This window comes from Momordica charantia, assembly GCF_013281855.1.
Source record: "Momordica charantia cultivar OHB3-1 chromosome 7 unlocalized genomic scaffold, Mcharantia_2.0 BLBB01000007.1, whole genome shotgun sequence".
Classification (NCBI taxonomy): domain Eukaryota; kingdom Viridiplantae; phylum Streptophyta; class Magnoliopsida; order Cucurbitales; family Cucurbitaceae; genus Momordica; species Momordica charantia.
This window is the reverse complement of record NW_028275165.1, coordinates 15303008-15323658: the sequence shown is the minus strand read 5'-3', so window position 1 is coordinate 15323658 and position 20651 is coordinate 15303008. Positions and strand designations below refer to the sequence as shown.

General features: G+C 35.7%; 1 protein-coding gene across 1 annotated transcript; it reads right to left on the bottom strand.

Annotated features, from left to right (window-relative positions):
• Positions 1–1704: 1704 nt before the first annotated feature.
• Positions 1705–10734, bottom strand: LOC111016186 (DUF2358 family protein (DUF2358)). The gene is made up of 2 exons (XM_022291482.2): positions 10218–10734; positions 1705–2344 (listed from the first exon to the last, which is right to left on the bottom strand). Exons 1-2 carry the CDS (start codon positions 10568–10570, stop codon positions 1933–1935), a joined length of 765 nt encoding a protein of 254 aa, XP_022147174.1. The 5' UTR covers positions 10571–10734; the 3' UTR covers positions 1705–1932.
• Positions 10735–20651: the final 9917 nt, after the last annotated feature.

Below are 20651 nucleotides of genomic sequence, written 5' to 3'. Positions count from 1 at the left end.
GCTGCTTCAGATCCCAACGACTCGTAAAAATCACAACAGACGCATGACACCACAACGTTCTATGTAAGGAGACGTGAAAGCCTGTAAGATGTCGAAGAAGCCAGACGGCCAACGCTTGGCCCATACTTGAATTCGAGAAGGCGACCTTTGACGCACGCGAACAACCCCACGTACGCGTTCGCTCACATTAATGCTTCCTGACCAGGGTTCTACCTATTCGGGTCAATCCAACTCGAAAGCAAGGCTAACTGTTAACGGTGGAAATTAGGCATTAAACGTGGGGGGCACGCAAGACGACACATTGAAGTGGAGACCAACCCCACTACAAAAGTACAACCAAGCGACACTGAGGCTAACATTGATGTGCAAACAGTTGCAGAATGTGCCCTATCGCATAACGCTTGCAACGTGTCAGGGTGTAGGTGACGGGTGCGATACCACGCACTGAGAATGTCCCTTCATTGCCCACCAGAGCCCATACACGCATGACGGTCCACCACACTCTACACTGAGCGTCCTTCCTGGTCGGCTCCGTCACCTATAAAAGGTATAAGATCCCACCTCACAAGGAAAGTAAAAGAAAAAAAATGTCATTCAATATTTCTCTAGTTTACTCCTCTCTTCCGATTTACTAACTTGATTGTTGGAAGATCGTAGGTTGGACACTACACCAGTGTCGAGATATGTTGCTGCAGGTTGATTTGTTCGACCTCGAATCGAAGAACACATGGAATAGTCGAATTTCGACATCAACATTCATAGTTATTGACGAAGAATAATCATACTAATAGCTAATGTATGCATATTCTCATTTTTATAATATTTTATTTAAATTATGCTAAGAGTTTACCAATCATAGTGTCATTTAGTTAAAACAGTTGTAGAATCAAACTTTTAACCTTTCAATTGTGATTTGATTGATTTTACCCATAAAGCAACCTTGTGGACATAATTTAATGGAAGATGGTTTAGTGCAACCACCTGTTGGCTACCCCAAGATTAACGTTCATGTGCCTCGATTTTATGGATCGATTTTTCCCTTTTTCAAGGTTAGAAAGTGTGCCCTTTTTATTTGACTTTTCAAATTTCAACAACCAATTACCTTTCATACACTATCTCTGTCTCTTTCATATATTTCAAAAAGCAAACAGTTTTGAAAGTTATTCTTAGTGATTAAGGTAAAATCAATAAAATCTAGTTTTTTTTTTTCTAGCACCGAATATAATTTAGTTTGAATCTCATTCTGTCTTCAAACATCTTAGATGATTCAACTTTTACTGCTTGAACTAATATTTATTTTGGTACTAATGTCTATTTTAATTTTTCTGTTTTTTTTTAAAAAATTGATCATTTTGATTTTTATTGCCACTCTACTGGCAACATGTTGATGTGAGTGTAGTTGAAGTCCGACTAATCCGACATTGGATGGTAAAATAATTCCAATGTAAAAAAAATTTTTCAAAAATACTTAAGTACAACATTAGACGCAACCTTCTGATCGAACATAAGTTTCTTGACCCCATTATCGATTGAGCTATGTTTAGGTTAACACAAAAAAATTGACATTTTAAAGGTTTAAGAATCAAATAACATTGTGAAGATTTAAGAACCAAAATGGTTATATTATTGTAAATAATATATATATTCTCCCTAAAATAGAGTATATATGTAATCTCATCATCAGAATAGGAAACAAACCAGAAATGTACAAAATTGGCCTTTAAAATTCACATTATACATCACTTACAATATTTTTACAAGGCTCGTAAGCTGGCAAACATAGGTTAAGAGTAATTACAACCTGATTATACATACAAAGAAAGTGCAGTAAACTTTGGTAGCACCTAGCAGTATATATAGTGTATCATCATATATTAACAGACGCCATTAACCACAGCAGATCCCAAAACTTTTTCAGCAGTTTCAGCAAAACTATGTCTTGTTTGAAGCTGAAGAAGACGACGTTTCGAAATAAGTGGGTCTGGCATTAGAAGGGCAGCCCATCGCCTGGACTAGCTCTTCCACGGAGAGAACCCGAAACTTGGGAGGTGGCGAATTGAGAGCTATATTATCGACACGGTGCTCGTAGATTTTACCTTCCTTGTCAAGCTTATACTCGGAGGTCCCGTCAAATCGACTGCGGCTCTCCCATGGGATTCGTGGGATGCCATGAACGGTCCATCGAACCATGATGACGCTTTCCATTGGCTGCCATACACCAATGATATCGACCCACAAAGCCCTGAAAAAGATCCTTCCATGGAATCGTAGCCCCCACAAGATTGACTTGTAATTCTCAATGCCAGTGAAAGTGTTAAGAGGATCTTTGAAAACAATATCATCCCTTTGCATATAAGTAAGAACAGGAGAAAAATTAGAATATTACTAAAGAAGATAAGCTAGAACAATTGAATATAAGCAATTTGAAAAGAACTTGTCCTTTCAAAGAACAATTCCAATTGCATATAATCAGCATCAAATTTTTGTGTTACGTGGTGAAATGCCCAAACATATCCCATTTGAACAGTTATCAAATAACACAACTTCTAGATTATCCATTTCCATTACCAATCCGAACATAGCTCAACTAGTTAATAAGGCATATAGCCTTGATCTTTGGTCGAGGTTCAAATCCTCACCCTCACATGCTGAAGTAAAAAAAATATATATATATCCATCCACATCTTGTATTCAAAAATCAAAATCAATAATTGAATTGGTATTCTTCAAAGATGGTTAGGAATAGAATCTTGCAAACTAGTTAATTATCCATCTCCAGTGTCATTCTAGCCCAAATAGTTAATAAGACATTATCCTCGACCAAAAGGTCGAAAGTTCAAATACCCCATCCTCGCGTTGAACTTAAAAAAAAAAATTATCCATCCACATCCGTATTCAATAATCATCACTAATTGAATTGTTGTTCTCTGAAGATGGTTAGGAATAGAATCTGGCAGACTTTTAGTGTGCACATTAAGCAAAGTTATTCTAAATAGCTCTTTTCATTTTTTTTCCCCTTCATGGCTTGTGGCCTTTATTTTTGTGCTTTCTCATCAATAATATATATTCACACACTATAAGCCATACCCATTTATTACTATTATTGCTATTATTATTTTGGTAAGAAACGATTTAATAGAGACTGAAAATACAAGAGGGGTAGGAAAGTGAAGCAACCCCAAGGAGATAACAAAAAGGTTCTTCCAATTGGCCAAAAGAGTATTAGTTCTATAGTTTTTGAAAGGAGAAGTTTACGCCAGGAAAGAGCTAAAAAAGGATTAAGAATCTATAAACCAATCAAATGATTTTTCTTTCAATATTGTTTGAAAATTCTATTGTTCCTGTCGAGCGAAAAGGTCCCAAAAAAAAGCTCTAACAAAGTGAAGCTAAAGGTTTTTCTTGTCTTTTTTGTATGGATGCCTCACCAGTATCAAGGGAAGAAGGTGTTCGTGTCCTTGGCAAGGACCAAAAGCCAATTAAATATGGGAAGTACAATATCCCAGGAAACAGAAAAAGAGAAGTAAAGTGGAAAGTACGAGCCTGTTTGGTAACGTTCTCGTTTTTTATTTTGGTACTGTTCCTATTTCTTGTTTGTTGTAACGAAAAACAAAAAACAAGAACATTACCAAACGAGTCTTACAAAACTCCAGCAAGAGCCCGATGAGAAACTTGTAAAGGGTAAACCACCTTGGCAAAGTCACATAGGAAGGGAGGCCTTTTTGGATCTAATCATGGGTGTTTAGGCCCCGTGAGACTAAGCTCCCAAATGAACATTTTGACTTTTTTTGGGTAGCAGTCCTTCCAATGACATCATAAAGAAGATAGAGAGGGAGCAACTACAAGGAAATGCAAGGAACTCATTGTCTTAAGTGACTCGGAGGACGAGACCAATTAAAATGAGGATGAAGCAGTCAAGACAAAAACTAATAATTAGTATGTTTGTGTGGAGTCTTCCACTCCTTCGAAACTTGTCTGAACAAGGAGAAAATAGGCCGTGGATGGAGAAGATAGAAGCCAAGTAACCAAGGGGGACACACCTATAGAGAATGAAGGGAGTGAGAAAATGCTTTGAAATCCGCCGAAATGATTTTTGCTTTCACGCTCAAATGTTTTCTTTGTTTTTTCAATCTTGTGTTTTTTCAAGTTTATTTGAAAAAAATCCTTGTATTGCCCGTTGATAGGCAAAAAGATAAACTCTTTTGTGTTTGTAAAAATTCTTTTTATACAACACTTCCAGAGAGGTCAGCGTAGAGACTTGTACCTTTGATGCTTGGGTGAAAAGCATCTGACCCATGTTTCATTCGTTAGAGAATGAAGTTACCCTCAACGAGTTCGTCGAGAGGCCTTAAGTGAAGGAGGTTTGTTACTAGGGTGGAATCAAAGACGACTAGTTTGGCGAGATGAGCCAAGACCAAAAGCACATAAGCATTCGTGGGATCAAGGTGTGACGATGTTGGTATCAGAGCGCGGTTTTTTCTTTATTTGAAATTGTTTGATGCTCTTTCACTCACTTCCTGTTTCTAGCCTTTTTCTTGAGAGATGTCCAAAAGTTTGCTACTTGAATCTTCGTTCTTCTTTTTTTGGTAGAGATAAATGGACAGAGATCTAGAAGTGAGGGTAGCAAAGCTCAAAAGACAAATTGGGTTGTCAGTGGGTACCATGTTGGGAATTCTATAGGATCGCATTCCATCCCGACAGTTGTACCTTCCTTCTTGTAACATAATTCAAGTTAGGTAGGAATATGGGGCTATTTCCCCATAATTCGTGTGTTGTGCTTGCTTTATTTGTTGTTGTGTTCTTTTGTGATTGTGCTCATCCTGGGTTAGTGAGTGAAGGCCGACTAAGATTGAGTCCTTAGCACAAAGCAAAAAGTTCATAGGAGGATTTTAGCACTGTGCCAGTTGGTATCAAAGCGTGGTTTTTATCTTTGATGGATAATTCCTCACAAGCCAATCAGTATGACTGAGCCAGTTCGTGATCATGTAAGTCGTCTCAAGGACTACGTGGTGTTCCAAAGGAGGGAATGTCGTCTCTTGGAGAAGTGGTGGCACAAAACGATAGTTGATTCAAAGAGATTCAAGTTTCTTTTAGTAGTACTTCATGGCAGAGATCGGGGAATGGTTGAAAATGGTGGTAGGTGAACTTGATTCTTATTCTTTTACTATTTCAACTAAACTTGATGTGTTGAAGGGTGAACGAGTAATGAAGTCCCATTGGTAAAGAGAGCCCTCATCGGGACTCCTTTCAAAGACAACACTGCCTCGACTAAGGTGAAGATTCTGGAACCAAAGGCATTCCATGGACTACTTCGAAGCTGCACAGATCCCGGATGAAGGTAGAGTGGGCATAGCAAGCATGTACCTCTCCGGGGACGCCAAACTTTGATAGCGTACGCATCTTCAATGAAGATGCGGTAAGACCAAGAATAGAAGCATGGGAGACCATGGAAAAGGAGTTGAAGGATCCTCTCCTACCTTGTAATACATCATGGGTTGCAAGGAAGGCTCTCAAAAAGCTGAAGCATACAGTAACAGTGAAAGATTATATTAAAGAGTTCAATTTGCTTATGCTAGACGTCCATAACATGTCCAAAGAGGACAAGCTTTTCAATTTTTTCTCAAGTTTACAACCGTGGGCACAAATCGAATTGATAAGACGAGGTGTGAAGGATTTACCTATGACCGTTGCAGCAGCGGATGCCTTGGTGGACTATCATTTCATTAACACACCTTCCATGGAGGAGAAGAAGGAAGAGAATGGCAAGAGGCCCGAGGCTTATTGTAAGTTCAAGAAGAATTTTAACAAAGGCAAAGGGAAGCTTTCCCAATCTTCTTCATCTAACTCGGCCCATGTGGGATGATGCATAGAGTGCGGGACTGCTTGAAGAGAGAAAAGCTAAATGCTTTTTATGCTTGAAGAGGCTAAGAAGGAGGTTACAAGGTGTACAAAGCATGGGAATACGGAAGATGAAAAAGAAAAAGAGACATGATGTAGCTCATCATGTAAATCCACTACAGCTACTTAATGACATGGTAATAACCCAGGAGTCTGTGCAAAAGAGGTTGATGCATGTGTTGGTCCTTGTGAATGGACAAGTGGTGATAGAAATACTAGACAATAGACAATAGAGCTACCAACAAATTTCTGTCAACCAAGATCGTGACTAAGTTGGGTTTGGAGGTTCAAAGAGTGAAACTCGAGTCAAGACTGTAAATTTGACAATCCAGTCAATACACGGCATGGCGGTCGCAAGGGTTAAACTGGATCTTTGGGAAGACCAATGTAATCTCATGGAGGTAACATACAGAAAAGTTGCACATTCTACCAATAAAGATAAACCATCCATTAAATTTAGACGACCACTGCACTAAAGGCCAAAAGACTGGTATGCCTATGAGCTTATGAGAAACTGCATCATCTAGAATTAATTACAAAAGGACTAACTAATCCCCAAAATTCTTCCTATCCCCCAAATTTCTAACCCCCACTATTTATTACCATCCACTCTAACCAACTTCCTAAGAATCATTTTTGAAGGAAACATAACTTTTCATTGATGAAATGAAAAATTACCCGAAACGATAACAACTTGCTTAGGAAAAGATTCATCAAGCAACTAAATACAACTAGATACAAAAAATACCCATCAAACCATAACATCAAAAGAACAGACACTTGACCATCTAGAACATTTGCAAAAGATAAAACAAGCATATCTCCAAATTTAAAAAATAACAAGATATTAGACCACCACCAACATCTTCTAGCTGAGCACCCACATTAGTCGAAGTAAAAGGCAAACCCAAAGAGCAGCTTCAATGAACCCAGATGTTTCCAATAATAGCATCGCCTGAATCTTTCCTCACTTGCATGTTCACCAGCACAACCAGAAACTTTCCTTGGCTTTTCAAACCAGCAGCAACAAAGCTCAAAAGGATAACCATGACTATAACAGAAATAAAATCTTTCCACACCTTTTAAGGAAAAAAACTCCATCGCATTGGAGAATTCACAAATATCAGAATTTTACTTCATCTTCTCTCTTTCGTTTCCCCCCTCCCCCTTTTCCTTTCTTCTTCCCACTGTCTCCACGTATTTTTTTCTTCTTCTTCTAAATTTTTTCCTTCTACTTTGCTCTTCCCTTTTTTTCCCTCTCTTTCTCATCTCTCTTTTTTCTCAACACTTGGTCTTTTTTTCTGTTTTCCATTTTCTTTCAAAATCCTCTCCTTCTTCTATTTATCCCAAAATACAAAAACACAATATCTTGCTATTCCTACTGCTCCCACCACAGGGCAACTACATAAAATTAATACTCTAACATATTATACCACTACTAATATCATAATAAGATTGCCAATAGCTCCTTATTAATACTCTAACATGCACCCACCATCATCGCACAAGTTGCTAAGCATCAAGTCCCCTCACATCAACCAACTAGAGCTTCTTACACTCTCCAAAACACCAGATTATATTGAGAAGAATGTCAGTCACACACATAAAACTAAAGGTTAAATCTATCGAACAAGCAGAAATCAAGGACCACGAAGGTTCCTTTCAGTACATCCTTTGTCAAGTATTGGTATCCAATACCACTATGAAAGTTCCTTTCAGTACATCCTAATGACACCAAGAACAATGACCCTGGTACCTTAAACTCCAAACTGACTCCACAATGTTTCTATCCACATCAAAATTTCTCACGCAAAGTAATGACCTTAGCATCTCCTTAACAAATCTCTAATTAGGCCTCTTTTTGGCAAGCCTCTGAACCATACGAAGGGCACTCCAATAGGCTATACCATTCAATTAGACAAACGGGTTTCACAAAGGTTAAAGGAAGTTAACGACCTATTGAATCAAATTGTGTTTTTATTCTAATTCCTATTGTGGATTTCTTAGACAACATCCTTATCACACAAGTTGCTAAGTGTTGTGGGCATGCTTGTCCAGGGTGTGTTCCCCATGGCCGCATGTCCAAACCATCCTCACCACTCGCTTTCCTTTCATGTCTTTAAAGCTTTCTAGTGTAATTTTCTTGTATCGGGTTTTTGGGGTTGTAGGTGGAATTTGGCCGAGCGGCTTTGGAACTAGGTGTGTATTAGTAAGATATGTGAGCACGCCAAATTTCAAGCCAATCGGAGTTCACACGGGCCCTGTAGGCCACCGAGTGACTCCTCACCACTTAGGACGTCTACACCTGTCACACCAAAAATGCCTTATAATGTACCTTAGGGGAGACCAAGTAGTCATCAAACCTCCCCCCGACCAACTGTTGTATGCTTTCTTGCAATCAAAGCTTTCTTGCATCAAATGTCTACAATGCTTGTTTTAAAGATGTTTTCAACTGTTTTTCTCTCTCACGTTTTCTAAAACCAATTTTCTCCTAAAACGTGAGCGGAGGCTAGACCCACGACCGAGATTGTCCGCAACTTACAGTTTTTCCCGGCTGACTTGCTCGTTTGAGCTAGAGCAAGTGCCGCACAATCACTCGAGCTGCTTTGAAAAGGTGCGATTGTGACACTAAGCACCAAATCCCCTCACATCAACTCACCACCAGAGTTTTCAACTCCTTTCTCTAAAACACCTGATTTCCTTGAGAATAATGCGATCGTGCAAACCAAAAACTAAAAGGTACGTCCAACATACAAGAAAAAATCTAAAACCACGAACATCCTTTACCAAATAGATCCATCATCCCACAAAATTAAAATCCCATTAGCAATGTTAAAGACACCAGGAATGATTATCCAGTACCTTCCAGAACTTTGGTGAGAAACAGAGAGGATATATTAAAAAAAGGCCAGAGAAAAGCAACCTGCAGGCCATGGGGAGAAGAAGCCCTTATGCCAGGAAGCACAAACGGCCTCCAACCTAAATTGACTACACAATGTTGCAATCTATCTTCTCCAATTTACTCCAACAAAGAGACAACATCTTCCTCCCAACAAATCTCTAATTAGGCTTTTTTCTCTTGCAAGCCCCTGAATCCCTAATATTCCCGTACAGTGTTTATAAACTTCAAAGAGCCTCTGAAGGCAGAGCAACTTCTTTTGATAGTTTTTGCAATAGTGTACAGCTCACCTCATACATGATTGGAAAGCTACTCTTTGGTAGTCTTGGGAGGGGTTGGTTCCCTCTTCCCCTCATTTGTTCTAATATATCAGGCTTCTTATCAAAGAAAAATTAAAACAAAAGTAAGGACCCCTCCAAAGCTTCATGTTGAAACCTTCTCTTCAAGTCCTGAAGCCTGCTGCAAAAGAAAAAAAAAATAGCTTTGATAGGCATAGGTTAATCGACAAGTACCTAATTCTTGTCTAACTACCATAAGAGGGAAGGGAACTACCAAAAGTCCACACATGGATAATTGACTTCCATTATCCACTTTATTCTCTTGTAGAAGGTTTTTTTTTTTTCCATCCTATTAAAATGGTCTACCTTTAAAGCCTACCCCTATTTCGACCTCACAACTTTCACAAAAGACAGACCTTATTGCAACTCAGTTCTCACCCTAGAACCAACCAAGCTGGAGTATTTCATCCATGTGTGATAAGTTTCCAACCAAAATTTTTCGTTCCCAAAGAACCTCTAATTTTGCCTTTGCCCCACTGTTGTCCAAGCTCACAGTTTTCACAAGTCTTCTCCTTTAATCAGAAATCCTCTTTGTAACAAATATATATATATATATATATATATATATATAATTCATTATTCACTTCGTTTTCTAAAAATATTTTTGTTTAAAAGGGATTTGTAACACCTTAGGAAATACTTCGACCAGTCAAAATGCTATTTCCGCAAGAAAAACAGTTGGTAGCTGGTGAGTTGCTAATCAAGTCAACCATAAACTCATGCTTAAACTTGCAACAATTTCGACAACTTCCCAACTCATTTCCAATTAAATTAAATTCAATTTCGACTGGGTCTAGTCTCAGGATCATCCTTTCCAATTCAATTCCCACACAGGTCCTGATGTTTGTGAAATGGGGTAAAAATGGAGAAAACTGATCATTTCTCATTATGGATTTTTCCCCCTTGCCTTCTCACATGATCTAACTGAAATCTTCAATGAAACCTACCACCACCAACAATTACAACATACAAATTATAACACCAAATCTCCTAGGCTTCTATTCTAATCTAACATCGACAATACAAGAGAAACGGAAGAAAAAACTTCACAACAATCAATAAAACGAAAGGGATATTCCAAATACCTGTAAATATCAAAGCTGAGCTCCCTGTAGAAAAGTTCCGGAAACTCTTCCCTCAGCGTTCGTATGGCATAGCCCATGTTCACATAGTAATTCTGCTTTTCTTCCTCCTCTTTGCTCAGCTTGGAACCTCCTTTCAACGGAGTCGCAAACTGTCCGTGCTGCCTTATATACTGATCCCATTTCGATACCCCAATTTCACAAGGTTTTACTTCCGAACCGACATTAATCCCAGCCTTAGCGCCAATCATCCCCAATTTCGATGAAACTCTGAAGCTTTTCACATTTCTAGAATTGGGGTCGCTGATAATCTTCGAGACGATGGAAAATTCTGGCGCATGCGCGAGAAGAGCCATGGAAGTAGGCACTACAAATAGTTCAAGAATTAGACGAAGCCCAATATCGAAAGCCCCATTTTTTCTGAAGAGCGAACAAGAAAATTTCCAGAATCGATCGTTTTTTGGCTGGCGAGAAAAGGCGACGGAAGAGGAGGAGAAATATCTGTGTAGATAAAACCTATAATTATTTTGGATAAAATGAATTATCAAGATAATTGACCAATCATCAACCAATCTTTTTTTAGTGACAAATATGTCCCTGTCAATAAGATGTGCTCAACACATGCATTATAATTTGTGGGGGACTTAATTGGTTTTAATTTAATGTACTTTTCAATGACGATAAATGGCTTTAGGTGTAAAATGTATGCCCATTTTAACACATACGTCAATAGGTTAAGGCACCTAAGGAAAAATGATCTAGCAAATAGATATAAATACTATTTTGTCACTATACTTTCGATTTTAGTTTATTTTCATCATTGTACTTTTTAAAATGTTAATTTTAGTTAATATATTTTCAACTTTTATTCATTTTAGTCAATACGAGTTTTGCTGAGCGGTAATTAGTATATGTCTCTGACTAAAAAGTCATGAGTTCGAATTCCCCACCTCCACTTGTTGTACAAGAAAAGAAAACTTTTTATTCATTTTAGGTTGTGCATTACTATCAAAACGTCGATATTGATTCATGTACTATTAAAAAGCAGTGACTATAGATTTACCTCATGTATTTTTTTTCCTTGAAACAATTACGTCATGTAATTGAATTAATGACATTCAAAACAATAGATGCGACAACATTTTTGTCCATTGGTATTGCTTGTTGGCTTAAACACATCGACAAATGTCCTTACACATAAATCGAGAATTATAAAAGTCAAACATTTAGCACCTACCATAAATCGAGAATTATAAAAGCCAAACATTTAGCTTTAAAGATGTAACAAGGTTGCCAAACCGAGTATAACTCAAATGGTTGAAGCACCTATCGGTTTCGACTCTTGTTCATTATTTTTCCTTACATTTTTCTTTTCTTTTTTTGAGATAAAAATAACTTCATTAAATGGAAAGAGATGCCACTCGAGCTACATAAAATTTGAATTTCTGGCACATTTTCCTACTTTGATTGTTTTCCTAATGGGAAAAGAAAAATTGTTAGTAAAAGTAAATATATTTAGTTTGAAATTTATATTTACCGGTAAAGCTTAGAGCTTCCAAGTAATACTAGTTAAACTTTTAAATTGTGACTTACAACTGAGGTGATTTAAATTTTTTCTTTGGTTGGGAGTCTTAAATTTGATTCTTATGTTTGGCAACAACTTATTTGAACTAAGTAATGATACGAGGACAACACCATTACATGCCAAAGTCCCTATCGTGCATGTATACAGCCTTCGCACGTGCGCCCACAAGCCCCACACAACCACACTGTGCACATAGCCATATTGCATAGGCCCCTGCCATTGGTCCCCCCATGTCGCTCGCCAGCACCCCTACGCACCTCACAACAGTCCCAAGCCGCGCGCCCTGCCTTGCATGCATCTCTTGCAGCACCCGTCTACTGCCTCAGCCGTGCGCACCATCCATTTGCCTAGCGCTTGCCCATGCTGTCACTCTTGTCGCACATGCCTGGCACCAGCGCCCGTATGCCTACATACCACGCCTTGCCTTCCCGCATTAGTGCACGCCACTACTGCTCATCCACGCGTGCCACCTACCATGCCAGCCCTTGCCACCTTACCCCATGTGTGCGTCCACACCATGCCACCTGCACCATGCCGTCGTTGCTCCATGGGCGCCACTCCCTTTGGTGTCAAATTGGACGTTGCTTGCCGCCCACCTATCTCTTTTAAGGAAAAGATTTCCTTCTTTTTATTTTATTGGATTATTTTATTTTTAATCAAATTAGTTTAAAGAAAGAATTGCCTTACTTGATTAGGAAGTTGGCAATTTAAGTTAAACATCTTTCAATTATTTGTTTCCTTGTAAAGGTCTTGCATCCCTTATCAATAAAATTGTGAGTGTTTTTTTCCCTCAAATACAGAATCTCTTTGTGCGGTAGAACTTAGATTTTCGTGTTTTACCCTCGGAGCATGCTTTTTTTATTGGTCATCAAACTCGTGGGGTGTTTTCGACCTCAAGCATAGTGAGTATTCTATCTGCTCAAGGTAACGACTTCAAAGTTAATCCATCTAACCCTTAGGGTTGAAACCATCTATACGATTAAGTTCAAGTGGCTTGTGGCTCGAGTAGTCAATATGTTTGGGTTGCCGCGTATCAATTTTAGTCCTCATAGTTTCTAAATTAAAATTTTAAAGCTTTATACACCTATATCATTTTGCTAAATACATATATATTGAATTTTAGGTATATAACTTTTACTATTAATTGTTCAGTTGATATGAAAGGTCCCCTATATTGAATTTTTAGGTAAATAACCTTTCTAATGGTGTAACTTAGAAGCTGCCAACTAGTGTTTTGTTATCATATTGTTACTGTGTGGTGCAGGTTATGTTAGAGAATACGAAGAAACTCGAATATCGAAGTGGTGCATAGTCGGGAACGATTTTGACTATAGATTTTTTCAGAAAAGATGGACTAATTGTCTAGCCGAAAATGCTTAGCACAAGTGTACATGTCAAGTTTTAATAAAAATGGTAAGTAATTACCAATATAGTCCACCGGATTTGGTTTCTAGTCACTCAAGTACTACATATATTAATGTCTAATTTTATCTAGAGAAACAACAAGAGATTTTTTTTTAGACACAAAAGTCAAATAACAAAACGATTGAAAGACTCTAAGGAAAACTTTTATAGAGAACGGGCTCTAGGGAAGTGATTTCACCAACTAAACCTACAAGCAGACAAATTAAACATGCCAAGATTGAATATACAATTAATTTATAAGTCAAGAAATCATGAATCATAACTGTCTCTCCCAAAAAAATGGGGGAAATGAGAGAAACTAAAGTTGTTGTGTCAATTGACCGTCCCTAACTCAATCTCCATCATCACGAGCCTTTGAAAATAGTCTCCTCGCCCTCCTTGCTTCAACTCTCGAGCCAATCCTCTCAAAACTCCAATTGTCCAATGTAGGAATGTCAAAAGTCCTCAAAAAACGACGCACTAATCTTTTATTTATGAAAGGGCATTGCTATAGCGCCATGGCGATGTCTTAGAATTGTGACGGACACACAAAGTTCGTAACACCATGGCGCTACAAGACAGCACCGCTGTCACTATGGAAAAAGACCTCAGCTTAGTCTGTAGGCGCCATGGTGCTGCTGGATGGCGCCGTGGTGTTGCTTCTTTAGAATTTTGCTTCCAATTCTGACCTGCAGCCATCATGGCACTGTATGATGGCGCTGCGGGATTGATGTGGCTGAATTAAGCTCTCCTTTTTGCTCTAGTTTTCTTCTCAATTGATCATTAATGCTTCAACTCTTTCTAATGGCTCGATCCTGTAAAAACATCAGTTATGCAAGTAAATAAACCATAAATGACCGAAAATTGCTAAATAATTCCCACTTGAATGTCATGAGATGTGGTTTATAAAGTACACTATCAAATTGATATCTCTTTCATTTTATTGAATTATTGAAACGACCTAATTATCCAAGTTATTTAATGACTTAATGGGATGATAACGATGAATGTAAAATTTACTTTTCTATTGTATAAATAAAAACTAATATGATTTGTTAAAATGCTAAAAATATTCATAGCTAAAAAAGTAGATGAACACACGGCATGTTTAACGTGGTTCAGTTTCACAACCTACTCCACTAAACCACACCCAGAGATCTAAAATAGATTATCAAAAGATTAGTACACAATACATATTGTCTTATGCATGAATTTAAAAGAACTTCCTTATTTAATTTTATGCTGCAATCCCTTGCTCTAATCCCTTTGACGATCTACGTTCACAAGCTCCCCTTGTGTCAGATTCAGTGTATTCAACAATCGTTTATGAAACTCACCGTCTTTAATCGAAAACGTTCTCAATATATATAACCAAAAGAGAACAAATAATCCATTTTCGTTTTCATCAAAAAGGATCAAACAGTAAGTAAGACAAAAATGGATCAATCAATACGTGAGAAAAATATTGCTGGATCGATCAAACTGTCTTAACAATGTTTCAATATTTAAAGAGAAAAACCAATCATCGAAATATGGTAAAGATTCTATTAATCAGTCAAAATTAAGTCTAGCCAAATCAAAGGCAATGAGATAAAGAAAGCAATCAATCCCTCAAATTTCTCAATCAAATATATCACAAATTTCAAATAAATCCGTTAGACAAAATTACCAAAATGAATAATTAATGCTTGAGGTTCAAAAATAATGCCAAAAAAAATACTTTTTCAATCTCCCCCTTTGGCATTATTTTTGGCAAAAACACTAACTAAACAAAATCTACAAAATCTCCTATAAAGATAAGTAACATCAAATCAATAAAAATCTCTTCCTAAACAAAAGTCTCATCAACATTTCTTTGGATAAGTAACCTTGAGAATTTGTTGTGTAACTCCCTAAGAGTTCATCTCGTGTATCTCGCCTCTTTTTTTTTTTTTTTTTGGTTTACCTCAAGATCTTTGATAAAAGTCTTCTTTCTCGCATTTAGCTTCACTTTATGGCCATGCAACCCACTTTTTGAATGTAAGGCTCCCTTTCAATCTTGGCTTCCAATTGTAGTTCTTCATGAGAAGTTCAATTTTTGAATGTAAATGACCTCTCTTTCCATCTTTCGATTTTAAAGTCTAGTTTTCTATGGAAATGTTGTGTGACAGCCCACATTGTGAAGTGAAGGATCGAAAGATTTCCTGTGAGAGAAGTGAGATCTTCTCAATCTAAAGACGATCTTTGTTTCGAAGTTTTGTAAAATGCAATTACAACTTTGCCCCAATGTAGTATTGCTTGACTTTGCCCCAATTTGAAGATTTGTAAAAAAGACCTTGAAGCCTTTGAAACTGACGTTCGTGATCTATATTGATTGTCCCAGTCATTGAACTAAAGAATTGTCATGGTCTTAAACATTTCATTTTTTTCTTTATTTTTCCTTTTTCTTTTTCTTTACTTTTTTCTTTTATTATCCTTTTTTTTTGGCCAGACATACTCTTTTACAAGCAAAATAGGGTGCAATTACATATGAAAAAGTTGGTCATGCGTAGTCGCCTCTATTGTTGTTCCAAATTATGTCTTTGCTGCTGCTCCAGTAAAAATTGCTCTCAAACGAAACTCATCAAAGGAGACTGAGATCTTGAGACTATTTGGCAGGTCGCTAATTTCCCAATTCTTAAAATCATTATCCTCAGTCTTGGCATCACTTTTTATTCAAAAGAAAAGAACATACAAAGAATTAAGCTTTGAAGAACAAGACGAAAGAGAGTTGAGAAGAAAAATTTAGGTATGAATAAAGGCAGTAAAAAAAGGGAGATGTTTGTGCAACTACAAGTACCAATTCATGAAGCAGTAAATCATAAGAGCCCAATGTTATTTATTACCTTTAAAGTTCTCAAGGTAACACTAGGTGGATAATTTTGGACGTTTACCACACAATTAGATGTGTCGGGCTTAGCAAAGGGCTTTTATGGTAAGTAGACAAATATTGATATTCATCACAAATATTGTATGTGACGCTGGGCAAAAGATCTTTTGCAGTAAATGGTCAACTTTCAATGTTGACCATGTTTACCATATATCGGTAGGCTAGGCTCAAGGTAGATTAGGCTTAAAGCAGGCTAAGCTTAAGGTTTTACAGGGAGTGAGTAATTTTGGTTTCTCACCTAAATAGGCATGCTTGCCCCAATATGAAATTTGGTGGTTTGCTGGTTAGCACATGAGAACAATAGGAAGATCAAGATAAAATTGGTTTGAGTTACGGATTTAACCTGACAACAAAGTCCGGAAAAATGGTTGAGCTTTGAAAAAGATTATGACTCATTGAAGACATTCACATATTCATTTTTTTCCCATTTTTCATTCTTTTTTCACAACTTTTTTTTCACTTCTTTTTTCGTTTCCTCCAAGTGACTTACAATGGTTGGTTTATGATTCTTGCTAAGTTCTCCACTAACAAGAATTATAAGAGTAGACCATATAAAAATTATCATTGAAAAATTCCAAAATATGTAATTTTATTTTTATCGAGAGCATTTTCAAAGAAAACATTTTTGTTTTTTTTTTGTTCTTTTCTTTTTCAACCAATGATATGATATGAGTGATGCATGAACGAATGTATGACTTAAATTTTTTTTTTTTTAAAGAAAAGTAGCTCAACTTCCACACACTCACATTCTTTTTTACAAGTACTTAGCTAAATCATGGGTGACTAAAGCTTCATTGTCGTTTTAACACTAGCAAGCAATCTCAAAGATGACTTCAAATAAGAAATAGACTTTATTGATAGTGGGAAAATATTAAATTCACATTGGTTTCCATAGTCTCGTGAACTCATGATTCTAGTGCTTCATGTGTGGACCATCTTCCTTTGAAAACTTTAGCCATCATGCCTTCATTAGAACTTGCACTTTATGATTTAGTGAAGTACAGTTCTCAGTTGAATGACCTAAAGCTCCTCCATGGTAATCACAGCGGACTTGCGGGTTGTACCACTTTGGATAAGGTGGTCGTAATGGCTCTACGGGTACTGGAGCTAATAGATTACCTTGAAATAATTGGGATAACAACTCGGTATAAGATATTGGTATCAGTTTAAAGCTCTCTCACTTTAGTTGTCTCCGACTATTATGATTGTCTGGTAATGTTGGCGATCTTAGTTGTGGGTCATACTGCAAAGATAGGGAGTTTATAGGTACTGTATAGGGATTGTATACCACATATCCTTGTTGGTGACTCCATTTGCGCTTCGAGATTACTGCATGAATTTTATTTTTCCTTTTAATAGAGCTTATATTTGTTTCAGGATGTGGTTCTTTATTAAGTAAAGGCACTAGCAGTTGTTTTATTGCTTTTCCCCATCTTTGAGCATATTCTTCCCCTGCAGATTCTTTTCCCATTCTCTGTTGAGTATGGGTCATACCCGTGTCATGTTTGGATTCATTTAGAACAAAAATATCCTCAATTTCTTCAACATTCTCCTTTTCTTTACTTTTTAAATTATCTGAGAAATTGGTCTTTGATGTTTATCCATCTTGGAATGTGAATTCAATCTGACAGATTGTAGAAGCTTGTTGGCTTTTCTTGGAAAGCTGAGATTCATGTGATGAATTATGCTGGGGGGAGCCCTCTGTTGATTGACAAAGAGGTGAGTCCACTTTAGGTGATGAATTATTATGAGGTTCGACTAAATTGTTAGGTTGAGAAATGTCCCCAACTGTAACAATACTATTTAAGACATTTAAAATTTCTGTTACTTGCCCCTGAATCTTATCAATGTCTTGTCTCATCTTCTTTAGTTCAACATCCTGCACCTTCATGACATGTTATTGAATCTCGTCTTTTATTTTCTTTAGCTCAGTATTCAATTCTTCCATGACCTGTTCGTGGATTTCGTCTCTAATTTTCTTTAGCTTAGCATTAAGTTCTCCCATGTTATGTTGCTTTGTGTACCTTGTATATAAAGAATGGTAAATATGTGGTTGTTGAGCTATTTTCTAATAGTTCATGTTGATTATGATGTAATGGAGAATGCACATATTTTGATTTTTTTAAGATAGAAATTGATATGCATGAGACGATGTTATGCAAATGTTGGATATAAGTTAGAGAAAATTTTGAAATGATTATGAACATGTGGAATGATGCATGCATAAGATGATATAGAGTTTTTTAGTGATGTATGAGAACGATGGACATGTAAAATGATAAATGCGAGATATATTCTTTTAATTTATGATATATACACATGTGGCATGATGCATGAGAATGGCATAGAGTTTTTAGTTTGATTTTCTTTAAATATGCTACAAAAATGCAATTCTTAGTGCAAATGCTAGACTCTAACTCATCCTAAGAGAGAGACATGAATATGCATGACATTTAATTCTAGGGGTTAAGGCTTAACTCCTAAGTTTTGGATAAAAAATGAATGAATTTGAAAGTCTTTGGTGGGCCTATATACGGATAAAAAAATGAATGAATTTGGAGTAGTTCGTCTCCGTTTATCACGATCAAAAGGTTTGCATTCCAATATATCCTAATAGTTTTCTCTTTCAGATTTATACAATGTTGAAAACCTTTTCTTTTTGTACTCTTAAATCCTTTCAATGTTCCTTCCATGCCCAAGTAGTTTCCAACGGTTGTTTTCGATCTCTAATTTTGTGTGAACTATTGTATATATGGGGATATAAGGAAGTTCATATGAAATTTCGTTTATATTCAGATATATCCGAAGATTGTAGTTGAAGAGTGGGTTTGTAACAGTGATTTTAGGAAGTTTATATCCGGATATATCTGAGTATTGTAGCTGGAGAGTGAGTTGCTAATATTGATTTTATTTAGAAGTCTCAAAAAATCTGGATATATCAGAGGGTTGTAGTTGGAGAGTGAGTTGCTAACCGTGATTTTAGGAAGTTTATATGAAATTTAGTTTATATATGGATATATCAAAGGTTAGTGAAGACTTGTACCAGTTGAATAATTCTCCAGCGAAGGAATAGTAGAATTGAGTATACGAAGATCACCGATGAGAAGATGTTGGGTCATTTCAAAAGCGGAGAGAATGATTTGGATATTTTTGTAATTAATAATATTGCTAAATCAAGAGAATCAATTGTTTTTAAGGAGTAAATTAAGGTTTTGAATGAGTGAACTAAGGGATTAGTGTTGAAAATTTATGAGCCCACAATAATTAAAGGATTAAGATAATAATTTATGGAATTAAATTTTTTATAATTAAAAAAAAACAAATAACTATAATAAATGTATATGCGATAAATAAGGGTAAAATCGAAATTCAAATAAAATCCTACCTACAGAAATCTAAACGTATAAAATTAGAATTTTAGACATTTGTGTAAATAAGTTTATAAAACAGCCCTCGTAAAACATTATCTCTATTACTTTTTCCCTTTCTCTAATTAGGCCCATAACTTTTTTAATTAATCATTTATACTTTGATTACTTCTTTTCCATTTATGCTACTAATAATTTTATTTCTAATAAAAAATATATACAACTTTTATTAGTTGATGTGATTTTATTATAAAATATTATAAATTAATATTTAATCTTTTAATTACTTAACTTTACTTTGTTCTTATTAACTAATATCAATAAATTTTGTAAATATAATTCATTATTATTAAATATTGGAACAATAAAATTTAATAATATTATATTTTCTAAGAAGAAATGATTTTAGTTGAAGTAATTTTATTTTAATTATTATTTCTTAATATTAAATAAATTGTTATAATAAAAAATATTTACTATCAATAAAATAGTCATAAAATAAATTAAAATTTATTGCTATTTTAATTTTAAAAAATTTGCCCAATAATATTTCTGTAATTAACTAGAAAGAAGAAATGGGTAGTAATTGTTATATATCCGATTCTAATTCCAATTCCAGATAGTTTTAGTAAATTAAATTAAAGGAATTATAATTCCAATTCTAGAAAATTTCTAGTAAACAAGATCAAACGAATAGAATTCTTTTCAATTGATTTGATTCCAATTGATTTTCATTTTTATTCCTAATAAGTAAGGAGAGCTTAAATGAAAAAGTTGTACTCAATCTTTTTTAAGGTTCTTTTTTCTTAAATAATGTTTTTTTTAACTTATTTTCAAAATAATGCTTGTTAAAAACAAATAAAATGTAAAATGCGTTTTTTTAACTTATTCCAAAAATAATGCTTCTTAAAACATAGTGCCACTTGGTAGTCTTTTGAAGAGACGACCATATGCTGAGAGACAACCACATTACGTGACATGTAAAAGATGGTTGTCTCTTACTATCTAAAGCGAATTACGGTACCGTATTGTAATTTTTTTTGTGTAATAGTTTTTATTAAATTTTATTTTGTTTTTCTAAATTCATATATATTATATATATTCTTTTAAATATTATTTTTTAAGGCAATATATTATAATTTTTTCTTGAAGTTATCTATTTGTTGCATTTC

What these genes read in the sequence shown, in the direction of transcription:
- LOC111016186 (XM_022291482.2), bottom strand. Translation starts at nt 10,570, where the DNA reads ATGGCTCTTCTCGCGCATGCGCCAGAATTTTCCATCGTCTCGAAGATT. An exon ending in CTCAGCTTTGATATTTACAG is followed by an intron (nt 2,345 to 10,217) that starts GTATTTGGAATA and finishes TTATATGCAAAG; the next exon opens with GGATGATATTGTTTTCAAAG.